Source organism: Oncorhynchus masou, chromosome 5 (assembly GCF_036934945.1).
Source record: "Oncorhynchus masou masou isolate Uvic2021 chromosome 5, UVic_Omas_1.1, whole genome shotgun sequence".
Classification (NCBI taxonomy): Eukaryota; Metazoa; Chordata; class Actinopteri; order Salmoniformes; family Salmonidae; genus Oncorhynchus; species Oncorhynchus masou.
In genome coordinates this window covers 90,892,624-90,920,526 of record NC_088216.1, presented here as the reverse complement: position 1 = coordinate 90,920,526, position 27,903 = coordinate 90,892,624, and the positions used below count along the sequence as shown (strand labels likewise).

At 47.8% G+C, this 27,903-nt stretch overlaps 1 protein-coding gene across 1 annotated transcript in view; it reads right to left on the bottom strand.

The window, feature by feature from the left end:
- LOC135540436 (protein shisa-4-like) overlaps positions 1-26,187 on the bottom strand; it is a 29,128-nt gene extending 2,941 nt beyond the window's left edge. Inside the window, exons 1-4 of the mRNA XM_064967062.1 lie at positions 25,877-26,187; positions 14,091-14,253; positions 7,205-7,329; positions 1,348-1,581 (exon numbers count right to left, since the gene is read on the bottom strand). Of these exons, the coding sequence (XP_064823134.1) occupies positions 1,348-1,581; positions 7,205-7,329; positions 14,091-14,253; positions 25,877-25,940 (586 nt within the window). The 5' untranslated portion in view covers positions 25,941-26,187. The remainder of the gene's footprint in view (positions 1-1,347; positions 1,582-7,204; positions 7,330-14,090; positions 14,254-25,876) is intronic.
- Between the last annotated feature and the right edge of the window lie 1,716 nt (positions 26,188-27,903).

The following is a 27,903-nucleotide window of genomic DNA, read 5'->3' as shown; positions in this document are numbered from 1 at the left end:
ACACACCAGACCACACCAGACCACACCAGAGACACAGAGAACACACCAGACCAGACCAGAGAACACACCAGACCAGAGACACAGAGAACACACCAGAGAACACACCAGACCAGAGAACACACCAGACCACACCAGAGACACAGAGAACACACCACACCAGACCAGAGACACAGAGAACACACCAGACCAGAGACAGAGAACACACCAGAGAACACACCAGACCACACCAGACCAGAGAACACACCAGACCAGAGACACAGAGAACACACCAGACCACACCAGAGACACAGAGAACACACCAGAGAACACACCAGACCACACCAGAGACACAGAGAACACACCAGAGAACACACCAGACCAGACCAGAGACACAGAGAACACACCAGAGAACACACCAGACCAGACCAGAGACAGAGAACACACCAGACCAGACCAGAGACACAGAGAACACACCAGACCAGACCAGAGACACAGAGAACACACCACACCAGACCAGAGACACAGAGAACACACCACACCAGAGACACAGAGAACACACCAGACCACACCAGAGACACAGAGAACACACCAGAGAACACACCAGACCAGACCAGAGACAGAGAACACACCAGAGAACACACCAGACCAGACCAGAGACAGAGAACACACCAGACCAGACCAGAGACACAGAGAACACACCAGACCAGACCAGAGACACAGAGAACACACCACACCAGACCAGAGACACAGAGAACACACCACACCAGACCAGAGACACAGAGAACACACCACACCAGAGACAGAGAACACACCAGAGAACACACCAGACCACACCAGAGACACAGAGAACACACCAGACCAGAGAACACACCAGACCAGACCAGAGACACAGAGAACACACCAGACCAGACCAGAGACACAGAGAACACACCAGACCAGAGACACAGAGAACATACCAGACCAGAGACACAGAGAACACACCAGACCAGACCAGAGACACAGAGAACATACCAGACCAGACCAGAGACACAGAGAACATACCAGACCAGACCAGAGACACAGAGAACACACCAGACAAGACGGTTCCTGCCGTCGGGCTCCTCCTCTTTTCACTTACAAATAAGCTTCACTTTCCACCTCCTCTGTTTGTTTTCAACTACAATTAATACATTACTACACAACTAAGTAATACATCGAATACTATCATGGTCATAACATGCCAATTTGTAAGTCGCTCTGGATAAGAGCGTCTGCTAAATGCGTCTGCTAAATGACTTAAATGTAATGTTAAATGTTCTGTTGTAAAATGTTTTGCTTCGATGTGCCCCACTAAACACGATCCTGACGACAGTCTCTCCTGACACTTACCAGTCTCTTGGTAAGGAGGGGGTGGTCCTGGCTGGAATGGCTGTCCCTGGTAGCCTGGTGCTGTGGCTATGGGCTGGCCCCCTCCATAGCCGGGTTGAGGCTGAACCCCATACCCAGGTTGGACCGGCACGGTCTGGTAGGCAGGGTACTGGGGGGCCCCCTGGTAGGGCTGGACGGGCTGCTGGGGGTAGTGAGTATTAACCACCGTTGTGTGGGCGGTCGTGGCTATCACCGCTGGGGAGGAGAGATACACCGGGGGGGTAAATAGAAATGCAATGAGTAAACCTCACAGGGTTCTCTATTCTGACAGAGACTCCTATCAATGAGTAAACCTCACAGGGTTCTCTATTCTGACAGAGACTCCTATCAATGAGTAAACCTCACAGGGTTCTCTATTCTGACAGACATGTAGGGCCGGGCGTGTATAGGGTACCCTGTAGGGCTTGTATAGGGTACCCTGTAGGGCTTGTATAGGGTACCCTGTAGGGCTTGTATAGGGTACCCTGTAGGGCTTGTGTAGGGTACCCTGTAGGGCTTGTGTAGGGTACCCTGTAGGGCCGGGCGTGTATAGGGTACCCTGTAGGGCTTGTATAGGGTACCCTGTAGGGCGTGTATAGGGTACCCTGTAGGGCGTGTATAGGGTACCCTGTAGGGCTTGTATAGGGTACCCTGTAGGGCTTGTATAGGGTACCCTGTAGGGCCGGGCGTGTATAGGGTACCCTGTAGGGCGTGTATAGGGTACCCTGTAGGGCTTGTATAGGGTACCCTGTAGGGCTTGTATAGGGTACCCTGTAGGGCTTGTATAGGGTACCCTGTAGGGCGTGTGTAGGGTACCCTGTAGGGCGTGTGTAGGGTACCCTGTAGGGCGTGTATAGGGTACCCTGTAGGGCGTGTATAGGGTACCCTGTAGGGCGTGTGTAGGGTACCCTGTAGGGCCGGGCGTGTGTAGGGTATCCTGTAGGGCCGGGCGTGTATAGGGTACCCTGTAGGGCGTGTATAGGGTACCCTGTAGGGCGTGTATAGGGTACCCTGTAGGGCGTGTATAGGGTACCCTGTAGGGCGTGTATAGGGTACCCTGTAGGGCGTGTATAGGGTACCCTGTAGGGCGTGTATAGGGTACCCTGTAGGGCGTGTATAGGGTACCCTGTAGGGCGTGTATAGGGTACCCTGTAGGGCGTGTATAGGGTACCCTGTAGGGCGTGTATAGGGTACCCTGTAGGGCGTGTATAGGGTACCCTGTAGGGCGTGTGTAGGGTACCCTGTAGGGCCGGGCGTGTATAGGGTACCCTGTAGGGCGTGTATAGGGTACCCTGTAGGGCGTGTATAGGGTACCCTGTAGGGCTTGTATAGGGTACCCTGTAGGGCTTGTATAGGGTACCCTGTAGGGCGTGTGTAGGGTACCCTGTAGGGCCGGGCGTGTATAGGGTACCCTGTAGGGCGTGTGTAGGGTACCCTGTAGGGCGTGTATAGGGTACCCTGTAGGGCGTGTGTAGGGTACCCTGTAGGGCGTGTGTAGGGTACCCTGTAGGGCGTGTGTAGGGTACCCTGTAGGGCGTGTGTAGGGTACCCTGTAGGGCGTGTATAGGGTACCCTGTAGGGCGTGTATAGGGTACCCTGTAGGGCGTGTATAGGGTACCCTGTAGGGCGTGTGTAGGGTACCCTGTAGGGCTTGTATAGGGTACCCTGTAGGGCGTGTATAGGGTACCCTGTAGGGCGTGTGTAGGGTACCCTGTAGGGCCGGGCGTGTATAGGGTACCCTGTAGGGCGTGTGTAGGGTACCCTGTAGGGCTTGTATAGGGTACCCTGTAGGGCGTGTGTAGGGTACCCTGTAGGGCTTGTATAGGGTACCCTGTAGGGCGTGTGTAGGGTACCCTGTAGGGCATGTGTAGGGTACCCTGTAGGGCGTGTATAGGGTACCCTGTAGGGCGTGTGTAGGGTACCCTGTAGGGCGTGTATAGGGTACCCTGTAGGGCCGGGCGTGTATAGGGTACCCTGTAGGGCCGGGCGTGTGTAGGGTACCCTGTAGGGCGTGTGTAGGGTACCCTGTAGGGCGTGTATAGGGTACCCTGTAGGGCGTGTGTAGGGTACCCTGTAGGGCGTGTATAGGGTACCCTGTAGGGCGTGTATAGGGTACCCTGTAGGGCGTGTGTAGGGTACCCTGTAGGGCGTGTGTAGGGTACCCTGTAGGGCGTGTGTAGGGTACCCTGTAGGGCATGTATAGGGTACCCTGTAGGGCTTGTATAGGGTACCCTGTAGGGCCGGGCGTGTGTAGGGTACCCTGTAGGGCTTGTATAGGGTACCCTGTAGGGCCGGGCGTGTGTAGGGTACCCTGTAGGGCGTGTGTAGGGTACCCTGTAGGGCGTGTGTAGGGTACCCTGTAGGGCGTGTGTAGGGTACCCTGTAGGGCGTGTGTAGGGTACCCTGTAGGGCGTGTGTAAGGTACCCTGTAGGGCGTGTGTAAGGTACCCTGTAGGGCGTGTGTAAGGTACCCTGTAGGGCGTGTGTAGGGTACCCTGTATGGCGTGTATAGGGTACCCTGTATGGCGTGTATAGGGTACCCTGTAGGGCGTGTGTAGGGTACCCTGTAGGGCGTGTATAGGGTACCCTGTAGGGCCGGGCGTGTATAGGGTACCCTGTAGGGCCGGGCTGCTACCCTGCCGTTAACCGTAGAGGTGAGAGGGCCACTAGGCTACCCTGCCGTTAACCGTAGAGGTGAGAGGGCCACTAGGCTACCCTGCCGTTAACCGTAGAGGTGAGAGGGCCACTAGGCTACCCTGCCGTTAACCGTAGAGGTGAGAGGGCCACTAGGCTACCCTGCCGTTAACCGTAGAGGTGAGAGGGCCACTAGGCTACCCTGCCGTTAACCATAGAGGTGAGAGGGCCACTAGGCTACCCTGCCGTTAACCGTAGAGGTGAGAGGGGATGTCTGACAGATACATGTCATACTCAAGAGTCAGGAGCTAGCAGTCGAGAGAGTGTGTGTGTACAGGGGCAATACGTAGGCAGCAGCAACACAGCCTGACGATCACAAAGAGAGGTGAGAAACTCGGTTTTCAGAAGGATATCTGTGCCATAATGCCACAGGCTTACACACATTTATAGAGCGGGTTTCAACCTGGTAACATTACCCTCTTACTCAATGCTGTCAGTTTCCAAATATACCTATGCCAATCTTTGTGTTTCATTTCAAAATGAAAAGGTTAAATGAATACATTCTGGTGATGTCTTGTTGAATCATTCGGCTGGATGAATCAGAAATATTTAGGAAGTGTATAAATCTGTGGTTTTGCATCGTTGAGCAAACAGAGTTTTTTCCAGAACTCAAAAATGAGGAAGAGCTGTTTTGTTCCAGGTTTGGTTACTGACAGTGGATTTCTGTTCTATTGGAAGGAGGAAGTGGTTTACACAATTGGGTGTTGTTTGAAAATCAACCCTTGTGTCCCAACCCAGTCCATGAAGAGCTAAGCTGGGCCTGTGCGTCCCAAATGTCACTATTCCCTATATCTTGCCCTGGTTTTGATCAGAGTAGTGCCCTAGTTTTGATCAGGGTAGTGCACTACAAAGGGAATAGGTTGACATTTGGGACACACAGCCTACTGGCAGGGATCAAAGTGGGAGTGGTAAAACCACTTCCTGTATCATCACATCTAATTGAAGCCCTTTTCACATCAGCATATGTGCTAATACAGTCACAAAGTGCTTATAACACAGGGTCAGAGACACTACAGTCTGAACTGACCCCCAGACTACACACAGACACTACAGTCAGAACTGACCCCCAGACTACACACAGACACTACAGTCTGAACTGACCCCCAGACTACACAGACACTACAGTCTGAACTGACCCCCAGACTACACAGACACTACAGTCTGAACTGACCCCCAGACTACACACAGACACTACAGTCTGAACTGACCCCCAGACTACACAGACACTACAGTCTGAACTGACCCCCAGACTACACACAGATACTACAGTCTGAACTGACCCCCAGACTACACACAGATACTAGTCAGAACTGACCCCCAGACTACACACAGACACTACAGTCTGAACTGACCCCCAGACTACACACACACACTACAGTCTGAACTGACCCCCAGACTACACACAGACACTACAGTCTGAACTGACCCCCAGACTACACACAGATACTACAGTCTGAACTGACCCCCAGACTACACACAGACACTACAGTCTGAACTGACCCCCAGACTACACACAGACACTACAGTCTGAACTGTGCCCCCAGACTACACACAGATACTACAGTCTGAACTGACCCCCAGACTACACACAGACACTACAGTCTGAACTGACCCCCAGACTACACACAGACACTACAGTCTGAACTGACCCCCAGACTACACAGACACTACAGTCTGAACTGACCCCCAGACTACACACAGACACTACAGTCTGAACTGACCCCCAGACTACACACAGACACTACAGTCTGAACTGACCCCCAGACTACACACAGACACTACAGTCAGAACTGACCCCCAGACTACACACAGACACTACAGTCTGAACTGACCCCCAGACTACACACAGATACTACAGTCTGAACTGACCCCCAGACTACACACAGATACTACAGTCAGAACTGACCCCCAGACTACACACAGACACTACAGTCAGAACTGACCCCCAGACTACACACAGACACTACAGTCTGAACTGACCCCCAGACTACACACAGACACTACAGTCTGAACTGACCCCCAGACTACACACAGACACTACAGTCTGAACTGACCCCCAGACTACACACAGACACTACAGTCTGAACTGACCCCCAGACTACACACAGACACTACAGTCTGAACTGACCCCCAGACTACACACAGACACTACAGTCTGAACTGACCCCCAGACTACACACAGATACTACAGTCAGAACTGACCCCCAGACTACACACAGACACTACAGTCTGAACTGACCCCCAGACTACACACAGACACTACAGTCTGAACTGACCCCCAGACTACACACAGACACTACAGTCTGAACTGACCCCCAGACTACACACAGACACTACAGTCTGAACTGACCCCCAGACTACACACAGATACTACAGTCTGAACTGACCCCCAGACTACACACAGACACTACAGTCTGAACTGACCCCCAGACTACACACAGACACTACAGTCTGAACTGACCCCCAGACTACACACAGACACTACAGTCTGAACTGACCCCCAGACTACACACAGACACTACAGTCTGAACTGACCCCCAGACTACACACAGATACTACAGTCAGAACTGACCCCCAGACTACACACAGACACTACAGTCAGAACTGACCCCCAGACACTACAGTCAGAACTGACCCCCAGACACTACAGTCTGAACTGACCCCCAGACTACACAGACACTACAGTCAGAACTGACCCCCAGACTACACACAGACACTACAGTCTGAACTGACCCCCAGACTACACACAGACACTACAGTCTGAACTGACCCCCAGACTACACACAGACACTACAGTCAGAACTGACCCCCAGACTACACACAGACACTACAGTCTGAATTGACCCCCAGACTACTACAGGAGGCGTGGAGAGGACACACACACACACACTGGAAAAAAACTATTTTTTATTTATTTTATTTCACCTTTATTTAACCAGGTAGGCTAGTTGAGAACAAGTTCTCATTTGCAACTGCGACCTGGCCAAGATAAAGCTTAGCAGTGTGAACAGACAAAAGAGTTACACATGGAGTAAACAATTACATGGAGTAAAAAGCATATACTTCTTTTTTTTTTTTTTACATGTAAATCAGTCTTGGAGTTAACATGTCAGTATTCATGTTGTGGCGGTGCAAGGAGACTTACGTCTGGGCTTCCGGCACATTTTGTACAGGCAACAGCAGGGACACACACAGCAACAGATTAAACTGATGGTGAAGATGACAGCTGTCACTACGAATGACGAGATGGTCAAAGTGGTCATAGTGCCACTGGAACAGAGAGAGACAAAACATCAGACAGTGAAAAATACAGCGCATTTGGAAAGTATTCAGACCCCTTCGCCTTTTCCACATTTTGTTACGTTACAGCCTTATTCTAAAATCTATTTACATTTTTTTTAAAGCCTCAATCTACACACAATACCCCATAATGACAAAACAAAAACAGGTTTTCGGAAATGTTAACCTATTATTTACATAAGTATTTTCAGACCTTTAACTATGAGACTCGAAATTGAGCTCAGGTGCATCCTGTTTCTATTGATCATCCTAGAGATTGTTCTAGAACTTGGAGTCCACCTGTAGTAAATTCAATTGATTGGACATGTTTGGAAAGGCACACACCTGGCTATATAAGGTCCCACAGTTGACAGTGCATGTCAGAGAAAAAAAACCAAGCCATGAGGTCGAAGGAATTGTCTGAAGAGCCCTGAGACACAGATCTGGGGAAGGGTACCAAAACATTTCTGCAGCATTGAAGGTCCCCAAGAACACAGTGGTCTCCATCATTCTTAAATGGAAGAAGTTCGGTACCACCAAGACTCTTCCCAGAGCTGGCTGCCAGGCCAAACTGAGAAATCGGGGAAGAAGGGCCTTGGTCAGGGAAGTGAAAAATGGCGCCGACAGAGGGCTGCCTCGCTTCTAGCCCTTAGGAAACTTTTATAGTATTTTTTTTTTAATTAATTATTTCTTACATTGTTAGCCCAGATGATCTTAAGGGTTAATACATACAGCCGGGTAGAACTATTGGCTATCAGAGTGGCGGTAACTCACCAGCACCAGGAATACGGCTTTCCCGAAGCGGATCCGTTGTCCGCACCACCGAGGGCATTTGAACTGATTCCAGAGGTTGACCCAAAACAACACCGCCGGAGAAAAGGGAGTCGGGGCTCCTAGTCAGAGGCACGCACCCCACCGACCGCTTCCGAGTATATTTCGTCGCTAATGTCCAGTCCCTAGATAACAAAGTTGATGAGATCATGGCACGTGTTGCTTTCCAGAGAGACATCAGGGATTGTAAAATATTCTGTTTCAAGTTAACATGGCTCAATCGAGATACTCTGTCGGAGTCGGTACAGCCACCTGGATTCTCAGTACACCAACAGGAATAAACTCCGGGAAGAAGGGCGAGGGTGTATGTTTCATTATGAACGACTCATGGTGTAATTGTAACACCATACAGAAACTCAAGTCCTTTTGTTCACCTAACCTAGAATTCCTCACAATCTAATGCCGACAGCAAGAGAATTATCTTTGGTTGTTGTCACAGCTGTGTATATGCCCCTGCAAGCGGATACCAAGACGGCCATCAAGGAACTTCACTGGACTTTATGCAAACTGGAAACCACATATCCTGAGGCTGCATTTATCGTAGCTGGGGATTTTAAGAAAGCACATTTGTGGAAAAGGAAATTCGATCAGCATATTGACTGTAGCACTCGCGCTGCTAAAACACTCTGCTACTCCAACGTCCGAAATGCATACAAGGCCCTCCACCGCCATCATTTCGGCAAATCTGACCACGACTCCATTTTGCTCCTCCCTTCCTATAGGCAGAAACACAAACAGGAAGCACCCATTCTAAGGACTATTCAACGCTGGTCTGACCAATCGGAATCCACGCATCAAGATGGTTTTGATCATGCAGACTGGGATATGTTCCGGGTACCTTCTGAGAAAAATATTGACGTGTACACGGAGACGATTACTGATTTCATCAATAAGTTTATAGGATAAGTTGTACCCACTGTGACTATTAAAACCTACCCTAACCAGAAACCGTGGAAAACCGAAAGCACAAAGCACTGCATTTAACCATGGCAAGGGCAATATGGCAGAATGCAAACAGAGTAGCCATTCACTCCGCAAGATGTCAATATTGACACAAAGTGGAGTCGCAATTCAACGGCTCAGACACGAGACGTATGTGGTAGGGTTTACAGTCATTTGCGGACTACAAAAGGAAAACCAGCCACGTTGTGGACACCGACGTCTTGCTTCCGGACAAGCTAAACACCTTCTTTGCCCGCTTTGAGGATAACACAATGCCACCGATGCGGCCAGCAACCAAGGACTGCGAGCTCTCCTTCTCCATAGCCAACGTGAGTAAGATATTTAAAACATGTTAATCCTCACAAGGCTGCCGTCCTCAGAGCATGAAACCAGCTGGCTGGTGTGTTTAAGGACATATTCAATCTCTCCCTATCCCTCTCTGCTGTCCCCACATGCTTCTAGATGTCCACAATTGTTCCTGTACACAAGAAAGTAAAAGGTAACTGAACTAAATTACTAATCACCCCATAGCACTCACTCCTGTCATCATGAGGATCAAGATGAAGATGGCTGCCGTCTGACCAACCATGATATTTTGTTTGTTTTTTCACATTGCTCGTAACTTGTTTTGTACATAATGTTGCTGATACCATCTCTTATGACCGAAAAGAGCTTCTGGACATCAGAACTGCGATTACTCACCTCCAATTAGACTAAGAGTTTTCTTCAATGAGTCGGACAGAAGGGAGATACTACAGACACCTGACCAGGCCCAGATATCAGAGAAGGACAGATTTGGCAGAATAAGATCAGTCTTCTGAGGATCAGTGTGCAGCAGGCAACCAATCAGGCAACGATCTGCCTTTGCCTTCCGTCCTGCTAGCTAACTTTCAATCGCTGGAAAATAAATGCGACGAAAGAAAGCACGTATATCCTACCAACAGGACATTAAAAACTAATATCCCAGCCAGAGCCCGACCCCGACCTAACATCTCAGGAGACCTGAAAATAGCTATGCAGCAACGCTCCCCATCCAACCTGACAGAGCTGGAGAGGATCAGCAGAAAAGAATGGGAGAAACTCCCCAAGTACAGGTGTGCCAAGCTTGTAGCGTCATACCCAAGAAGACTGGAGGCTGTAAAGGTGCTTCAAAAAAGTACTGACTGGGGGCCTCCCGGGTTCGCGCCCAGGCTCTGTCGTAACTGGAGGTCTGTGGGGCGACGCACAATTGGCCAAGCGTCGTCCGAGTTTGGCCGGTAGGGAAATCATTGTGTCATTGCGCACCAGCGACTCCTGTGGCGGGCTGGGCGCAGTGCGCGCTAACCAAGGTTGCCAGGTGCACTGTGTTTCCTCCGACACATTGGTGCGGCTGGCTTCCGGGATGGATGGCGCTGTGTTAGGTTGGGTTGTGTATCGGAGGATGCATGACTTTCAACCTTCATCTCTCCCGAGCCCGATGAGACAAGATAGTAGCTACTAAATACAACTAGATACCACGAAATTGGGGAGAAAAAGGGGTAAAATTAAAAATAAAAACAAAAAAGTACTGACTGAAGGGCCTTAATATGTAAATGTGATATTTCAGTCGATTATTTTTTTTATACATTTGCAAGCATTTCTAAAAAAAATATATGTTTTTGCTTTGTCATTATTAGGTTTGTAGATTGAGGAGAAAAACAGTCATATTTTAGCTTGCTATCTAGCAGTTTAGGCTCTTCAACATGCTCAATAGCCACACTGTTCAATAATAGATCTAGATGAGGTTTAGGTGTTGAGCAAGTGATTATGATCCCAAAAAATATGATTTTAGTTTGAGATATTTAGCACCAGCCTATTTCTAGTTACCCATTCTGAATCTGACTAATCTAATATTAATGGGTGTCAGTTATTTATTTTACTGTTGCAGCCAACGTGTATACTGTTGAGTCGTCAGCATTCATGGGCACACAGGCTTTATTCAAGGTCAGTGGAAGATCATTTGTATAAACAAAAAACAAAATGGTCCAAGCCTGCTGCCCTGCGGTACACCACAAAACACAAACAAATTTGCATTTAGAGATGCTTCCATTAAAGAAAACCATCTGTTCTATTGGATAGGCAACTGTCCAAGGTGGCACTGAAGTCTAACAAAACAGCTCCCACAATCTGTTTATCACTTTCTTTCAGCCAATCATCAGTCATTTGTGTCAGTGCTGAGAATGTTGATTGCCCTTCCCTATGAGCATGCTGAAAGTCTGTTTAAAAGTTTGTTTTCTGTAACATGACATTGTACTTGGTCGAACACGATTTTTTCAAAAATGTTTGCCAACAGGCTGATTGGTCGGCTGTTTGAACCATTAAAAATGTGCTTTGCTACTCTTGGGCAGCGGAATGACCTTTGCCTCCTTCCATGCCTGAGGGCACACTATATTCCAGGCTTAGATTGTGACTCCCATTTGCCACATCTTCAGTATTTTGCCATCCAGGTTGTCACTTCCAGGTGGTTTGTTATTTATAGATATTTATTAATAGATCGCAATCATTTGTTCACCTTTTCCACACTAACATTGCAGAATTCATATCTACAGTGCTCTTATCATAATTTAGTCCATTATGCTTTCTTAATTTTTTTTGTATGTATTTTACGTTTATTTAACTAGGCAACTCAGTTAAGAACAAATTCATATTTACAATGACGGCCTAGGAACATGCATGATTATGAAGGCTCAGCATTTGTTGTTTGCATGGCATGCCTAAGTTGGCAAATATCAAAGGGTTTTGTTATGAATGTGCCATCTGCCTCAGTGAAGGATGGAGACGAGTTAGTAAAAAGTCCTTTAAATTGACACTTTGGGCCCAATTTTGATATTTTCACTTAAGGGTGTACTCACTTTTTTTTGCCAGCGGTTTAGACATTAATGGCTGAGTTATTGAGTTATTTTGAGGGGACAGCAAATTTACACTGTTTTAAAAGCTGTACACTCACTACTTTACATTGTAGCAAAGTGTCATTTCTTCAGTGTTGTCACATGAAAAGATATACTCAAATATTTCCAAAAATGTGAGGGGTGTACTCACTTTTGTGATATACTGTTGGTGTCAGACTTGATGCTCTGGTACCGCCTGCCGTGTGGAAGCAGAGAGAACAGCCCAGTACACCACTGGGGTCCGAGCTCACTGCCATCCAGGATCTCTATCAGGCAGCGTGAAATTAAGGGCTGGGAAAACTCCAGCCACAGAAGCCATAGAGTCCATACTCTGTAGTGCCATGCGATCGAGGACGGCGCTGTTGCCGTACCAAGTGGTGATGCAGCCAGTCAAGATCCACTCAATGGTGCAGCTGTAGAACTTTGAGGATTTGAAACCTTTTCAACCTCCTCAAAACTGTGCGCGTATGTGGACCATTTTAATTACTTAGCGATTTGGACACCGAGGTATTTGGAAGCTCTAGATCCTCACCACTGCAGCCTCGTCGATGTGGATTAAGTCGTGGATTAACAGGGAGCACAGCAGGGGACTAAGCACACACACCTGTGGGGCCCCCGTGTTAAGGATCAGCGTGGCAAAGGTGATGTTGCCTCACCACCTTGAGTCGGCCCGTCATGAAGTCCAGGATCCAGTCTCAGAGAGAGGTGTTCAGGTCCTAACTCATCTGTGGCGAGGGCGGTCTAGTCAACGTGTGTTTCTATCCTACTGAGGTTGTGAAAGAGCCCACATCTACTGCAAGCGACGTTTCATTGTTGCACTGATCAGAACTCAGCTTGGTTGGAAAGAGGAAAGGAGGGGGTGTTGTTGAGGTTGACACCATAACAGAATGTCAAAACACAACCATGCTAATGTGTTGGTGGCTCGGGGGTTTCAGCTTTAGTGCAATACAGAGACTGTCAATGTTCTTCAGGTCTCAGACAAGGTTAGTAATCACATAAACCCAGTACACTGAACTACCTGGTCAGCGTTTTTTATCTTGAGTAAGTCCCAAATGGCACCCGATTCCTATATAGTACACTACTTTTGACCAGAGCCCTATTCCCTATATAGTACACTACTTTTGACCAGAGCCCTATTCCCTATATAGAACACTACTTTTGACCAGAGCCCTATTCCCTATATAGTACACTACTTTTGACCAGGGCCCTATTCCCTATGTAGTGCACTACTTTTGACCAGAGACCTATTCCCTATATAGTGCACTACTTTAGACCAGAGCCCTATTCCCTATATAGTACACTACTATAGACCAGAGCCCTATTCCCTATATAGTACATTACTTTAGACCAGAGCCCTATTCCCTATGTAGAACACTACTTTTGACCAGGGCCCTATTCCCTATATAGTACACTACTTTTGACTAGAGCCCTATTCCCTATATAGTACACTACTTTTGACCAGGGCCCTATTCCCTGTGTAGTACACTACTTTTGACCAGGGCCCTATTCCCTATGTAGTGCACTACTTTTGACCAGAGCCCTATTCCCTATATAGTACACTACTTTTGACCAGGGCCCTATTCCCTATATAGTACACTACTTTTGACCAGGGCCCTATTCCCTATATAGTACACTACTTTTGACCAGGGCCCTATTCCCTAAATAGTGCACTACTTTTGACCAGAGCCCTATTCCCTATATAGTACACTACTTTTGACCAGGGCCCTATTCCCTATATAGTACACTACTTTTGACCAGGGCCCTATTCCCTATATAGTACACTACTTTTGACCAGAGCCCTATTCCCTATGTAGTACACTACTTTTGACCAGAGCCCTATTCCTTATGTAGTACACTACTTTTGACCAGGGCCCTATTCCCTATGTAGTACACTACTTTTGACCAGAGCCCTATTCCCTATATAGTACACTACTTTTGACCAGGGCCCTATTCCCTATGTAGTACACTACTTTAGACCAGAGCCCTATTCCCTATATAGTACACTACTTTTAACCAGAGCCCTATAGGGCATAGGGTGCCATTTGATTTGGGACATCGTTTTTGTCCTCCTACCTGTGTACGCAGTGGTCCTGTTCAGACTCAGTCAGACTGAGAGATTGGCTGCTGCAGCAGTATCTATTCTCACACGTTCCACAGCACCACTGAAATGTACTGCAGTCCAGTTTGGCTTTGTATTGGCTGAAGGCATTTAGGTAGGCTTCACAGTCATCTCCAGCTGGGAAGAAAAGAGAAATACATTATAGGTAGGAGTTGGACACAGCTGGGTAGTGATAATGAAATCACATTTTGGAAAGATGATATTACTGTTGAATTGTTTTAGTTTACAATACAGATCTTATGTATTTGTGAGTAGTGGACCAGTCTTCGACAATATGCCGATATATTTACTAAGTAACCTGCCTACAGTTGCAGAAATAGCCTGGAAACTACTACACGAATCTCCTCAACAAAATGTTTAAAAAAAAGAAAGAAAAAAAAGGTAAACAACATGTAATCAAGTAAAACAAATTGCCAACACAGTGACATTATGTAGCTAGGGGTGGCAGGTAGCCTAGTGGTTAGAGTGTAGAGGCGGTAGGGAGCCTAGTGGTTAGAGTGTAGAGGAGGCAGGTAGCCTAGTGGTTAGAGTGTAGAGGCGGTAGGGAGCCTAGTGGTTAGAGTGTAGAGGCGGCAGGTAGCCTAGTGGTTAGAGTGTAGAGGCGGCAGGTAGCCTAGTGGTTGGAGTGTAGAGGCGGTAGGGAGCCTAGTGGTTAGAGTGTAGAGGCGGTAGGGAGCCTAGTGGTTAGAGTGTAGAGGTGGCAGGGTAGCCTAGTGGTTAGAGTGTAGAGGTAGGGAGCCTAGTGGTTAGAGTGTAGAGGCGGTAGGTAGCCTAGTGGTTAGAGTGTAGAGGCGGTAGGTAGCCTAGTGGTTAGAGTGTAGAGGCGGTAGGTAGCCTAGTGGTTAGAGTGTAGAGGTGGCAGGTAGCCTAGTGGTTAGAGTGTAGAGGTGGCAGGTAGCCTAGTGGTTAGAGCGTAGAGGCGGTAGGTAGCCTAGTGGTTGGAGTGTAGAGACGGCAGGTAGTCTAGTGGTTAGAGTGTAGAGGCGGTAGGTAGCCTAGTGGTTAGAGTGTAGAGGCGGTAGGTAGCCTAGTGGTTAGAGTGTAGAGGCGGTAGGTAGCCTAGTGGTTAGAGTGGAGAGGCGGTAGGTAGCCTAGTGGTTAGAGTGCAGAGGCGGTAGGTAGCCTAGTGGTTAGAGTGGAGAGGCGGTAGGTAGCCTAGTGGTTAGAGTGTAGAGGTGGTAGGTAGCCTAGTGGTTAGAGTGGAGGCGGTAGGGTAGCCTAGTGGTTAGAGTGGAGAGGTGGTAGGTAGCCTAGTGGTTAGAGTGTAGAGGTGGCAGGGTAGCCTAGTGGTTAGAATGGAGAGGTGGCAGGGTAGCCTAGTGGTTAGAGTGTAGAGGTGGCAGGGTAGCCTAGTGGTTAGAGTGTAGAGGTGGCAGGTAGCCTAGTGGTTAGAGTGTGGAGGCGGTAGGTAGCCTAGTGGTTAGAGGGGAGAGGCGGCAGGTAGCCTAGTGGTTAGAGGGGAGAGGCGGCAGGTAGCCTAGTGGTTAGAGCGTTGGACTAGTACCCAAAAGGTTTCTGGTTCGAATCCCCGAGCTGACAAGGTAAAAATATGTAGTTCTGCCCCTGAACAAGGCAGTTAACCCACTGTTCCCCGGTAGGCCGTCATTATAAATAAGATTTTCTTCTTAAAAGGTTCTTAAAAGGTTAAATAAAAAAATGAATTGTGATGCGCAGGATGACTCATAACACCAAGTCCCCTGTGGTTATATAACGGGTTCAGGGATTTATAAACGTATAATTCTTGTGCGATTTATTATCTACATGCGACACTGGAAGTTTCTTTCATTTCATGTTATCTTTTTTAACCAGGCACGTGCGTGTGCCATCACTTGCATGTTGATTGTGCCCATACACACAAGATGTGATCATGAAACGCAGGTTAAAATATCAACTGTGAATCAACTATATTATAGTCGTGCCGGTTGGTGTCACTATAGTAAGGATTGGTTGAAGCTCAAAATGTTAAATTCAAATCTGCCTACCATCATGACACAATTAGATGAAATTTCACAAAATCAACTTAATTTGTTGGTACACAGCACACTCCCCCTTCTCTCGCCATGAGCCCCCTGGGCGATATAGAGAACCACATACCGGATTTTTAACAGGGTGGCTTTGGGGGGGGGGGGGGGTTCCGACCGGCTCAATATGTGGGAGTCAGATAGGAAAGGGACCACAGAGTCCTTAGGACGAGGGCCACACCTTAAAGAGTGACCATTACACCTGCCACCTTCCGGACACGTTTGTAGGAGCAACACTTTTGATCAAATTCTGTCCATTAAGAACCAAAGATGCACTAACTTTTTGTTTGCATTTCTGACAATGCCAGCATATTTTATAGCCAAAGCACAGATTGCTAAACACCAGCTGCTTGCATCAGGCAACCAACCATAAGTGTTTGTGAACAAATCTCGGCTACCATAGATACAGTGGGGCAAAAAAGTATGTAGTCAGCCACACCGATCATGGCCGATTACATTACACTCCACGAGGAGACTGCGTGGCAGGCTGACTACCTGTTATGTGAGTACATTACACTCCACGAGGAGACTGAGTGGCAGGCTGACTACCTGTTATGTGAGTACATTACACTCCACGAGGAGACTGAGTGGCAGGCTGACTACCTGTTATGTGAGTACATTACACTCCACGAGGAGACTGAGTGGCAGGCTGACTACCTGTTATGTGAGTACATTACACTCCAAGAGGAGACTGCGTGGCAGGCTGACTACCTGTTATGTGAGTACATTACACTCCACGAGGAGACTGAGTGGCAGGCTGACTACCTGTTATGTGAGTACATTACACTCCACGAGGAGACTGCGTGGCAGGCTGACTACCTGTTATGTGAGTACATTACACTCCACGAGGAGACTGAGTGGCAGGCTGACTACCTGTTATGTGAGTACATTACACTCCACGAGGAGACTGAGTGGCAGGCTGACTACCTGTTATGTGAGTACATTACACTCCACGAGGAGACTGAGTGGCAGGCTGACTACCTGTTATGTGAGTACATTACACTCCACGAGGAGACTGCGTGGCAGGCTGACTACCTGTTATGTGAGTACATTACACTCCACGAGGAGACTGCGTGGCAGGCTGACTACCTGTTATGTGAGTACATTACTCTCCACGAGGAGACTGCGTGGCAGGCTGACTACCTGTTATGTGAGTACATTACACTCCACGAGGAGACTGAGTGGCAGGCTGACTACCTGTTATGTGAGTACATTACACTCCACGAGGACACTGAGTGGCAGGCTGACTACCTGTTATGTGAGTACATTACACTCCAAGAGGAGACTGAGTGGCAGGCTGACTACCTGTTATGTGAGTACATTACACTCCAAGAGGAGACTGTGTGGCAGGCTGACTACCTGTTATGAGGAGACTGCGTGGCAGGCTGACTACCTGTTATGTGAGTACAGCACTCCACGAGGAGACTGCGTGGCAGGCTGACTACCTGTTATGTGAGTACAGCACTCCATGAGGAGACTGAGTGGCAGGCTGACTACCTGTTATGTGAGTACATTACACTCCACGAGGAGACTGAGTGGCAGGCTGACTACCTGTTATGTGAGTACATTACACTCCACGAGGAGACTGCGTGGCAGGCTGACTACCTGTTATGTGAGTACATTACACTCCACGAGGAGACTGAGTGGCAGGCTGACTACCTGTTATGTGAGTACATTACACTCCACGAGGAGACTGAGTGGCAGGCTGACTACCTGTTATGTGAGTACATTACGCTCCACGAGGAGAATGCGTGGCAGGCTGACTACCTGTTATGTGAGTACATTACACTCCACGAGGAGACTGAGTGGCAGGCTGACTACCTGTTATGTGAGTACATTACACTCCACGAGGAGACTGAGTGGCAGGCTGACTACCTGTTATGTGAGTACATTACACTCCACGAGGAGACTGAGTGGCAGGCTGACTACCTGTTATGTGAGTACATTACACTCCACGAGGAGACTGCGTGGCAGGCTGACTACCTGTTATGTGAGTACATTACACTCCACGAGGAGACTGCGTGGCAGGCTGACTACCTGTTATGTGAGTACATTACACTCCACGAGGAGACTGCGTGGCAGGCTGACTACCTGTTATGTGAGTACATTACACTCCACGAGGAGACTGCGTGGCAGGCTGACTACCTGTTATGAGAGTGCAGCACTCCAGAGGAGACTGCGTGACAGGCTGACTACATGTTATGTGAGTACATTACACTCCACGAGGAGACTGCGTGGCAGGCTGACTACCTGTTACGTGAGTACATTACACTCCACGAGGAGACTGCGTGGCAGGCTGACTACCTGTTACGTGAGTACATTACACTCCACGAGGAGACTGCGTGGCAGGCTGACTACCTGTTATGTGAGTACATTACACTCCACGAGGAGACTGTGTGTAAGGCTGACTACCTGTTATGTGAGTACATTACACTCCACGAGGAGACTGAGTGTAAGGCTGACTACCTGTTATGTGAGTACATTACACTCCACGAGGAGACTGCGTGGCAGGCTGACTACCTGTTATGTGAGTACATTACACTCCACGAGGAGACTGCGTGGCAGGCTGACTACCTGTTATGTGAGTACATTACACTCCACGAGGAGACTGAGTGGCAGGCTGACTACCTGTTATGTGAGTACATTACACTCCACGAGGAGACTGCGTGGCAGGCTGACTACCTGTTATGTGAGTACATTACACTCCACGAGGAGACTGCGTGGCAGGCTGACTACCTGTTATGTGAGTACATTACACTCCACGAGGAGACTGAGTGGCAGGCTGACTACCTGTTATGTGAGTACATTACACTCCACGAGGAGACTGCGTGGCAGGCTGACTACCTGTTATGTGAGTACATTACACTCCACGAGGAGACTGAGTGGCAGGCTGACTACCTGTTATGTGAGTACAGCACTCCACGAGGAGACTGAGTGGCAGGCTGACTACCTGTTATGTGAGTACATTACACTCCACGAGGAGACTGAGTGGCAGGCTGACTACCTGTTATGTGAGTACATTACACTCCACGAGGAGACTGCGTGGCAGGCTGACTACCTGTTATGTGAGTACATTACACTCCACGAGGAGACTGAGTGGCAGGCTGACTACCTGTTATGTGAGTACATTACACTCCACGAGGAGACTGCGTGGCAGGCTGACTACCTGTTATGTGAGTACATTACACTCCACGAGGAGACTGAGTGGCAGGCTGACTACCTGTTATGTGAGTACATTACACTCCACGAGGAGACTGAGTGGCAGGCTGACTACCTGTTATGTGAGTACATTACACTCCACGAGGAGACTGCGTGGCAGGCTGACTACCTGTTATGTGAGTACATTACACTCCACGAGGAGACTGAGTGGCAGGCTGACTACCTGTTATGTGAGTACATTACACTCCACGAGGAGACTGAGTGGCAGGCTGACTACCTGTTATGTGAGTACATTACACTCCACGAGGAGACTGAGTGGCAGGCTGACTACCTGTTATGTGAGTACATTACACTCCACGAGGAGACTGCGTGGCAGGCTGACTACCTGTTATGTGAGTACATTACACTCCACGAGGAGACTGCGTGGCAGGCTGACTACCTGTTATGAGAGTGCAGCACTCCACGAGGAGACTGAGTGGCAGGCTGACTACCTGTTATGTGAGTACATTACACTCCACGAGGAGACTGAGTGGCAGGCTGACTACCTGTTATGTGAGTACATTACACTCCACGAGGAGACTGCGTGGCAGGCTGACTACCTGTTATGTGAGTACATTACACTCCATGAGGAGACTGAGTGGCAGGCTGACTACCTGTTATGTGAGTACATTACACTCCACGAGGAGACTGAGTGGCAGGCTGACTACCTGTTATGTGAGTACATTACACTCCACGAGGAGACTGAGTGGCAGGCTGACTACCTGTTATGTGAGAGTACATTACACTCCACGAGGAGACTGCGTGGCAGGCTGACTACCTGTTATGTGAGTACATTACACTCCACGAGGAGACTGAGTGGCAGGCTGACTACCTGTTATGTGAGTACATTACACTCCACGAGGAGACTGAGTGGCAGGCTGACTACCTGTTATGTGAGTACATTACACTCCACGAGGAGACTGCGTGGCAGGCTGACTACCTGTTATGTGAGTACATTACACTCCACGAGGAGACTGAGTGGCAGGCTGACTACCTGTTATGTGAGTACATTACACTCCACGAGGAGACTGCGTGGCAGGCTGACTACCTGTTATGTGAGTACATTACACTCCACGAGGAGATTGAGTGGCAGGCTGACTACCTGTTATGTGAGTACATTACACTCCACGAGGAGACTGAGTGGCAGGCTGACTACCTGTTATGTGAGTACATTACACTCCACGAGGAGACTGAGTGGCAGGCTGACTACCTGTTATGTGAGTACAGCACTCCACGAGGAGACTGAGTGGCAGGCTGACTACCTGTTATGTGAGTACATTACACTCCACGAGGAGACTGAGTGGCAGGCTGACTACCTGTTATGTGAGTACATTACACTCCACGAGGAGACTGCGTGGCAGGCTGACTACCTGTTATGTGAGTACATTACACTCCACGAGGAGACTGAGTGGCAGGCTGACTACCTGTTATGTGAGTACATTACACTCCACGAGGAGACTGCGTGGCAGGCTGACTACCTGTTATGTGAGTACATTACACTCCACGAGGAGACTGAGTGGCAGGCTGACTACCTGTTATGTGAGTACATTACACTCCACGAGGAGACTGAGTGGCAGGCTGACTACCTGTTATGTGAGTACATTACACTCCACGAGGAGACTGCGTGGCAGGCTGACTACCTGTTATGTGAGTACATTACACTCCACGAGGAGACTGAGTGGCAGGCTGACTACCTGTTATGTGAGTACATTACACTCCACGAGGAGACTGAGTGGCAGGCTGACTACCTGTTATGTGAGTACATTACACTCCACGAGGAGACTGAGTGGCAGGCTGACTACCTGTTATGTGAGTACATTACACTCCACGAGGAGACTGCGTGGCAGGCTGACTACCTGTTATGCGAGTACATTACACTCCACGAGGAGACTGCGTGGCAGGCTGACTACCTGTTATGAGAGTGCAGCACTCCACGAGGAGACTGAGTGGCAGGCTGACTACCTGTTATGTGAGTACATTACACTCCACGAGGAGACTGAGTGGCAGGCTGACTACCTGTTATGTGAGTACATTACACTCCACGAGGAGACTGAGTGGCAGGCTGACTACCTGTTATGTGAGTACAGCACTCCAAGGAGACTGCGTGGCAGGCTGACTACCTGTTATGTGAGTACATTACACTCCACGAGGAGACTGAGTGGCAGGCTGACTACCTGTTATGTGAGTACATTACACTCCACGAGGAGACTGAGTGGCAGGCTGACTACCTGTTATGTGAGTACATTACACTCCACGAGGAGACTGCGTGGCAGGCTGACTACCTGTTATGTGAGTACATTACACTCCACGAGGAGACTGAGTGGCAGGCTGACTACCTGTTATGTGAGTACAGCACTCCACAGGAGACTGAGTGGCAGGCTGACTACCTGTTATGTGAGTACATTACACTCCACGAGGAGACTGAGTGGCAGGCTGACTACCTGTTATGTGAGTACATTACACTCCACGAGGAGACTGCGTGGCAGGCTGACTACCTGTTATGTGAGTACATTACACTCCACGAGGAGACTGAGTGGCAGGCTGACTACCTGTTATGTGAGTACAGCACTCCACGAGGAGACTGAGTGGCAGGCTGACTACCTGTTATGTGAGTACATTACACTCCACGAGGAGACTGAGTGGCAGGCTGACTACCTGTTATGTGAGTACATTACACTCCACGAGGAGACTGCGTGGCAGGCTGACTACCTGTTATGTGAGTACATTACACTCCACGAGGAGACTGAGTGGCAGGCTGACTACCTGTTATGTGAGTACATTACACTCCACGAGGAGACTGCGTGGCAGGCTGACTACCTGTTATGTGAGTACATTACACTCCACGAGGAGACTGAGTGGCAGGCTGACTACCTGTTATGTGAGTACATTACACTCCACGAGGAGACTGAGTGGCAGGCTGACTACCTGTTATGTGAGTACATTACACTCCACGAGGAGACTGCGTGGCAGGCTGACTACCTGTTATGTGAGTACATTACACTCCACGAGGAGACTGAGTGGCAGGCTGACTACCTGTTATGTGAGTACATTACACTCCACGAGGAGACTGAGTGGCAGGCTGACTACCTGTTATGTGAGTACATTACACTCCACGAGGAGACTGAGTGGCAGGCTGACTACCTGTTATGTGAGTACATTACACTCCACGAGGAGACTGCGTGGCAGGCTGACTACCTGTTATGTGAGTACATTACACTCCACGAGGAGACTGCGTGGCAGGCTGACTACCTGTTATGAGAGTGCAGCACTCCACGAGGAGACTGAGTGGCAGGCTGACTACCTGTTATGTGAGTACATTACACTCCACGAGGAGACTGAGTGGCAGGCTGACTACCTGTTATGTGAGTACATTACTCTCCACGAGGAGACTGCGTGGCAGGCTGACTACCTGTTATGTGAGTACATTACACTCCACGAGGAGACTGAGTGGCAGGCTGACTACCTGTTATGTGAGTACATTACACTCCACGAGGAGACTGAGTGGCAGGCTGACTACCTGTTATGTGAGTACATTACACTCCACGAGGAGACTGAGTGGCAGGCTGACTACCTGTTATGTGAGTACATTACACTCCACGAGGAGACTGCGTGGCAGGCTGACTACCTGTTATGTGAGTACATTACACTCCACGAGGAGACTGAGTGGCAGGCTGACTACCTGTTATGTGAGTACATTACACTCCACGAGGAGACTGAGTGGCAGGCTGACTACCTGTTATGTGAGTACATTACACTCCACGAGGAGACTGCGTGGCAGGCTGACTACCTGTTATGTGAGTACATTACACTCCACGAGGAGACTGAGTGGCAGGCTGACTACCTGTTATGTGAGTACATTACACTCCACGAGGAGACTGAGTGGCAGGCTGACTACCTGTTATGTGAGTACATTACACTCCACGAGGAGACTGCGTGGCAGGCTGACTACCTGTTATGTGAGTACATTACACTCCACGAGGAGACTGAGTGGCAGGCTGACTACCTGTTATGTGAGTACATTACACTCCACGAGGACTGCGTGGCAGGCTGACTACCTGTTATGTGAGTACATTACACTCCACGAGGAGACTGAGTGGCAGGCTGACTACCTGTTACTCCACGAGGAGACTGCGTGGCGGGCTGACTACCTGTTATGTGAGTACATTACACTCCACGAGGAGACTGAGTGGCAGGCTGACTACCTGTTATGTGAGTACATTACACTCCAATCCAGGAGACTGCGTGGCAGGCTGACTACCTGTTATGTGAGTACATTACACTCCACGAGGAGACTGCGTGGCAGGCTGACTACCTGTTATGTGAGTACATTACACTCCACGAGGAGACTGAGTGGCAGGCTGACTACCTGTTATGTGAGTACATTACACTCCACGAGGAGACTGCGTGGCAGGCTGACTACCTGTTATGTGAGTACATTACACTCCACGAGGAGACTGCGTGGCAGGCTGACTACCTGTTACTCCACGAGGAGACTGAGTGGCGGGCTGACTACCTGTTATGTGAGTACATTACACTCCACGAGGAGACTGCGTGGCAGGCTGACTACCTGTTATGTGAGTACATTACACTCCACGAGGAGACTGCGTGGCAGGCTGACTACCTGTTACTCCACGAGGAGACTGCGTGGCAGGCTGACTACCTGTTATGTGAGTACAGCAAGGAGCCATGGTAAGGTGCTAGATAGCATGAAACATATCCAATATAAAATAATCAATCTTAAAATAATCACTAGTTAACTACACATGGTTGATGATATTACTAGTTTATCTAGCTTGTCCTCGTTGCATATAATCAATGCGGTGCCTGTTAATTTAGCATTGAATCATAGACTACTTCGCCAAACGGTTATTTAACAAGCTCATTCGCAAAAAAAGCACTGTTGTTGCACCAACGTGTACCTAACCATAAGCACCTTTCTTAAAATCAATACACAAGTATATATTTTTAAACGTGCATATTTTAGTTAATATTGCCTGCTAACATGAATTTCTTTTAACCAGGGAAATTGTGTCACTTCTGTTGTGTTCATTGCACACAGTCAGGGTATATGCAACAGTTTGGGCCGCCAGGCTGTTGAACTAATTTGCCAGAATTTTATGTTATTATGACATAACATTGAAGATGTAACAGCAATGTTTAGACTTAGGGATGCCATCCGTTAGATAAAATACTGAACGGTTCCGTATTTCACTGAAAGAATCAACGAAATGATAGTTTCCGGATTTTACCATATTAATGACCAACGGCTCGCATTTCTGTGTGTTGTTATTATATTATAATTAAGTCTATGATTTGATATTTGATAGAGCAGTCTGACTGAGTGGTGGTAGGCAGCAGCAGGCTCGTAAGCATTCATTCAAACAGCACTTTTGTGCTTTTTGCCAGCAGCTCTTCACAATGCTTCAAGCATTGAGCTGTTTATGACTTCAAGCCTATCAACTCCTGAGATGAGGCTGGCAAAACAAAAGTACCTATTAGAACATCCAATAGTCAAAGGTATATGAAATACAAATGGTACAGGGAGAAATAGTCCTATAATTCCTATAATAACTACAACCTAAAACTTCTTACCTGGGAATATTAAAGACTCATGTTAAAAGGAACCACCAGCTTTCATATGTTCTCATGTTCTGAGCAAGGAACTGAAACGTTAGCTTTTACACGGCACATATTGCACTTTTACTTTCTTCTCCAACACTTTGTTTTTGCATTATTTAAACCAAATTGAACATGTTTCATTATTTATTTGAGACTAAATTAATTTGATTGGTGTCTTATATTAAGTTAAAAAAAAAAAAAAGTGTTCATTGTTCATTCAGTATTGCTGTAATTGTCATTATCACACACACACACACACACACACACACACACACACACACACACACCCTGGTTAAATAAAGGTGAAATAAAAAATGAAAACAATCTGTAAATGTGGTCAGAGGCGCCAGATTGGTGGTGTGACGCAAAATGCGGAGCCTCCGTGTAACAATGCGGAGGAGTGAGCATTGACGTGATTGGTTTTTGACGGTAGGTGATAGCTGGAGGTCCTGTATAAAAACAAACTCACATCCTTGGCAACAACTCCGCCATGCCCAGGAAAGCACAGGAAGTGTGCATGTCCTGACTTCTGCCGAGGCCGTATCACCGTAAATACTGCACGGCCGATGCAGACCTCAGATTTACCGTGGAGCGCCTTTTGGGACACCAGCCGCTTTGACTAGAGACCAGTGCTGCACTTGGCGGGGTACTTGGCGATATTTCACTGGACGTCTGAAAAGCACTTTAGTTTAAACATTTCCAAAGGCAAAGTCATGCCATAACTAGTCATAATTTATGTAGTCGGCGTGTTAGTTATTTAAGACAGACAGACTCGGCCCCACCTCAGACATTGAGCAATGCAAAAGGCAGATGATGTCATATTTCACTTAGTTAGCTAGCTAGGCTAGCTCCTAGAAACAAATATCAGACTGATAGAAAGTTGTAAAGATTGCCAAACTCACCTGTCACGAAGGGGATCAGAGTCCCACACAAAATAACAGTAACAAGGGACAGACTTTTGGCCATGGCTCCGTTAATTCCGATGCTTAACACGAACCCCGGTACAATAGCTACTTTCTCAGTCCCTACCAAAATGACAAACTGACTAGTGATGAGAGATTGATGCAGTATTCAACGCATACTAATCCAATACAATGTACAGATGCGCTTTTCAAACGAAGATAATGAATATACCAACAAGATTACTTGTCTCTCTCCGCCCAACAATGGGAGTTGTTGTCCACAAAGCGGCACCGCAGGCTGTCTAGCTCCCCCCCCCCTCTATCCTTCTTCTTCCTTAAAGTTTAATGTCAGACTACACCTATTGGTGTTTTACCGCCACCTAGTGTACAGGGTCTACTTTGATTATTATGGTGCTCCGCAAACAAATGGTACATGTCCATGCCTCCATTTACTGTTTAGGCTGTATATCAGCCCAAACATTTAACACAATAAAAATAAAACAAAAACCAAATTCAATGTATTCAATATTCAGATTCCACTGCCAACGCCCATCCCCACAGGCTCTGGGGCCTGAGAAGGAAGAGCATCTTTGGACAGTATTGGTAGTGAATTCCTGGAAACCCAAAAACCTTTCAGCAACAGACACTATCATGTCCAGTTTCTTGGACTTGTTGTTTGTTTGTGCAGTACACTTAATCACATATGTGATAAATAGCATAAAATCCACCTTCTTCACACTCAGACTGTTGGATATGCCGACAGCCAGAACAGCTAGTACAGTTTTTCAATGGGATCTGTCCATAGGGGGACTGGGCAACTGAAATGCCCTTTTCAACAGTCTGACTGTGAACATCTGTACGAAAACCAAATGAAGGGAGACATAAATATGATTTAAAACAACTGTTGATGCAATATGGGGGGAAAATGGGTGGAGGGGATTAATCATAAACCCAAATTGAGAACCTTTTGTTTGATTCAGGGTGAACTGGTGTGTGAGAGATACAGTGCCTTGCGAAAGTATTCGGCCCCTTGAACTTTGCGACCTTTTGCCACATTTCAGGCTTCAAACATAAAGATATAAAACTGTATTTTTTTGTGAAGAATCAACAACAAGTGGGACACAATCATGAAGTGGAACGACATTTATTGGATATTTCAAACTTTTTTAACAAATCAAAAACGGAAAAATTGGGCATGCAAAATTAGCCCCTTTACTTTCAGTGCAGCAAACTCTCTCCAGAAGTTCAGTGAGGATCTCTGAATGATCCAATGTTGACCTAAATGACTAATGATGGTAAATACAATCCACCTGTGTGTAATCAAGTCTCCGTATAAATGCACTTGCACTGTGATAGTCTCAGAGGTCCGTTAAAAGCGCAGAGAGCATCATGAAGAACAAGGAACACACCAGGCAGGTCCGAGATACTGTTGTGAAGAAGTTTAAAGCCGGATTTGGATACAAAAATATTTCCCAAGCTTTAAACATCCCAAGGAGCACTGTGCAAGCGATAATATTGAAATGGAAGGAGTATCAGACCACTGCAAATCTACCAAGACCTGGCCGTCCCTCTAAACTTTCAGCTCATACAAGGAGAAGACTGATCAGAGATGCAGCCAAGAGGCCCATGATCACTCTGGATGAACTGCAGAGATCTACAGCTGAGGTGGAAGACTTTGTCCATAGGACAACAATCAGTTGTATATTGCATAAATCTGTCCTTTATGGAAGAGTGGCAAGAAGAAAGCCATTTCTTAAAGATATCCATAAAAAGTGTCGTTTAAAGTTTGCCACACGCCACCTGGGAGACACACCAAACATGTGGAAGAAGGTGCTCTGGTCAGATGAAATCAAAATTGAACTTTTTGGCAACAATGCAAAACGTTATGTTTGGCGTAAAAGCAACACAGCACATCACCCTGACCACACCATCCCCACTGTCAAACATGGTGGTGGCAGCATCATGGTTTGGGCCTGCTTTTCTTCAGCAGAGACAGGGAAGATGGTTAAAATTGATGGGAAGATGGA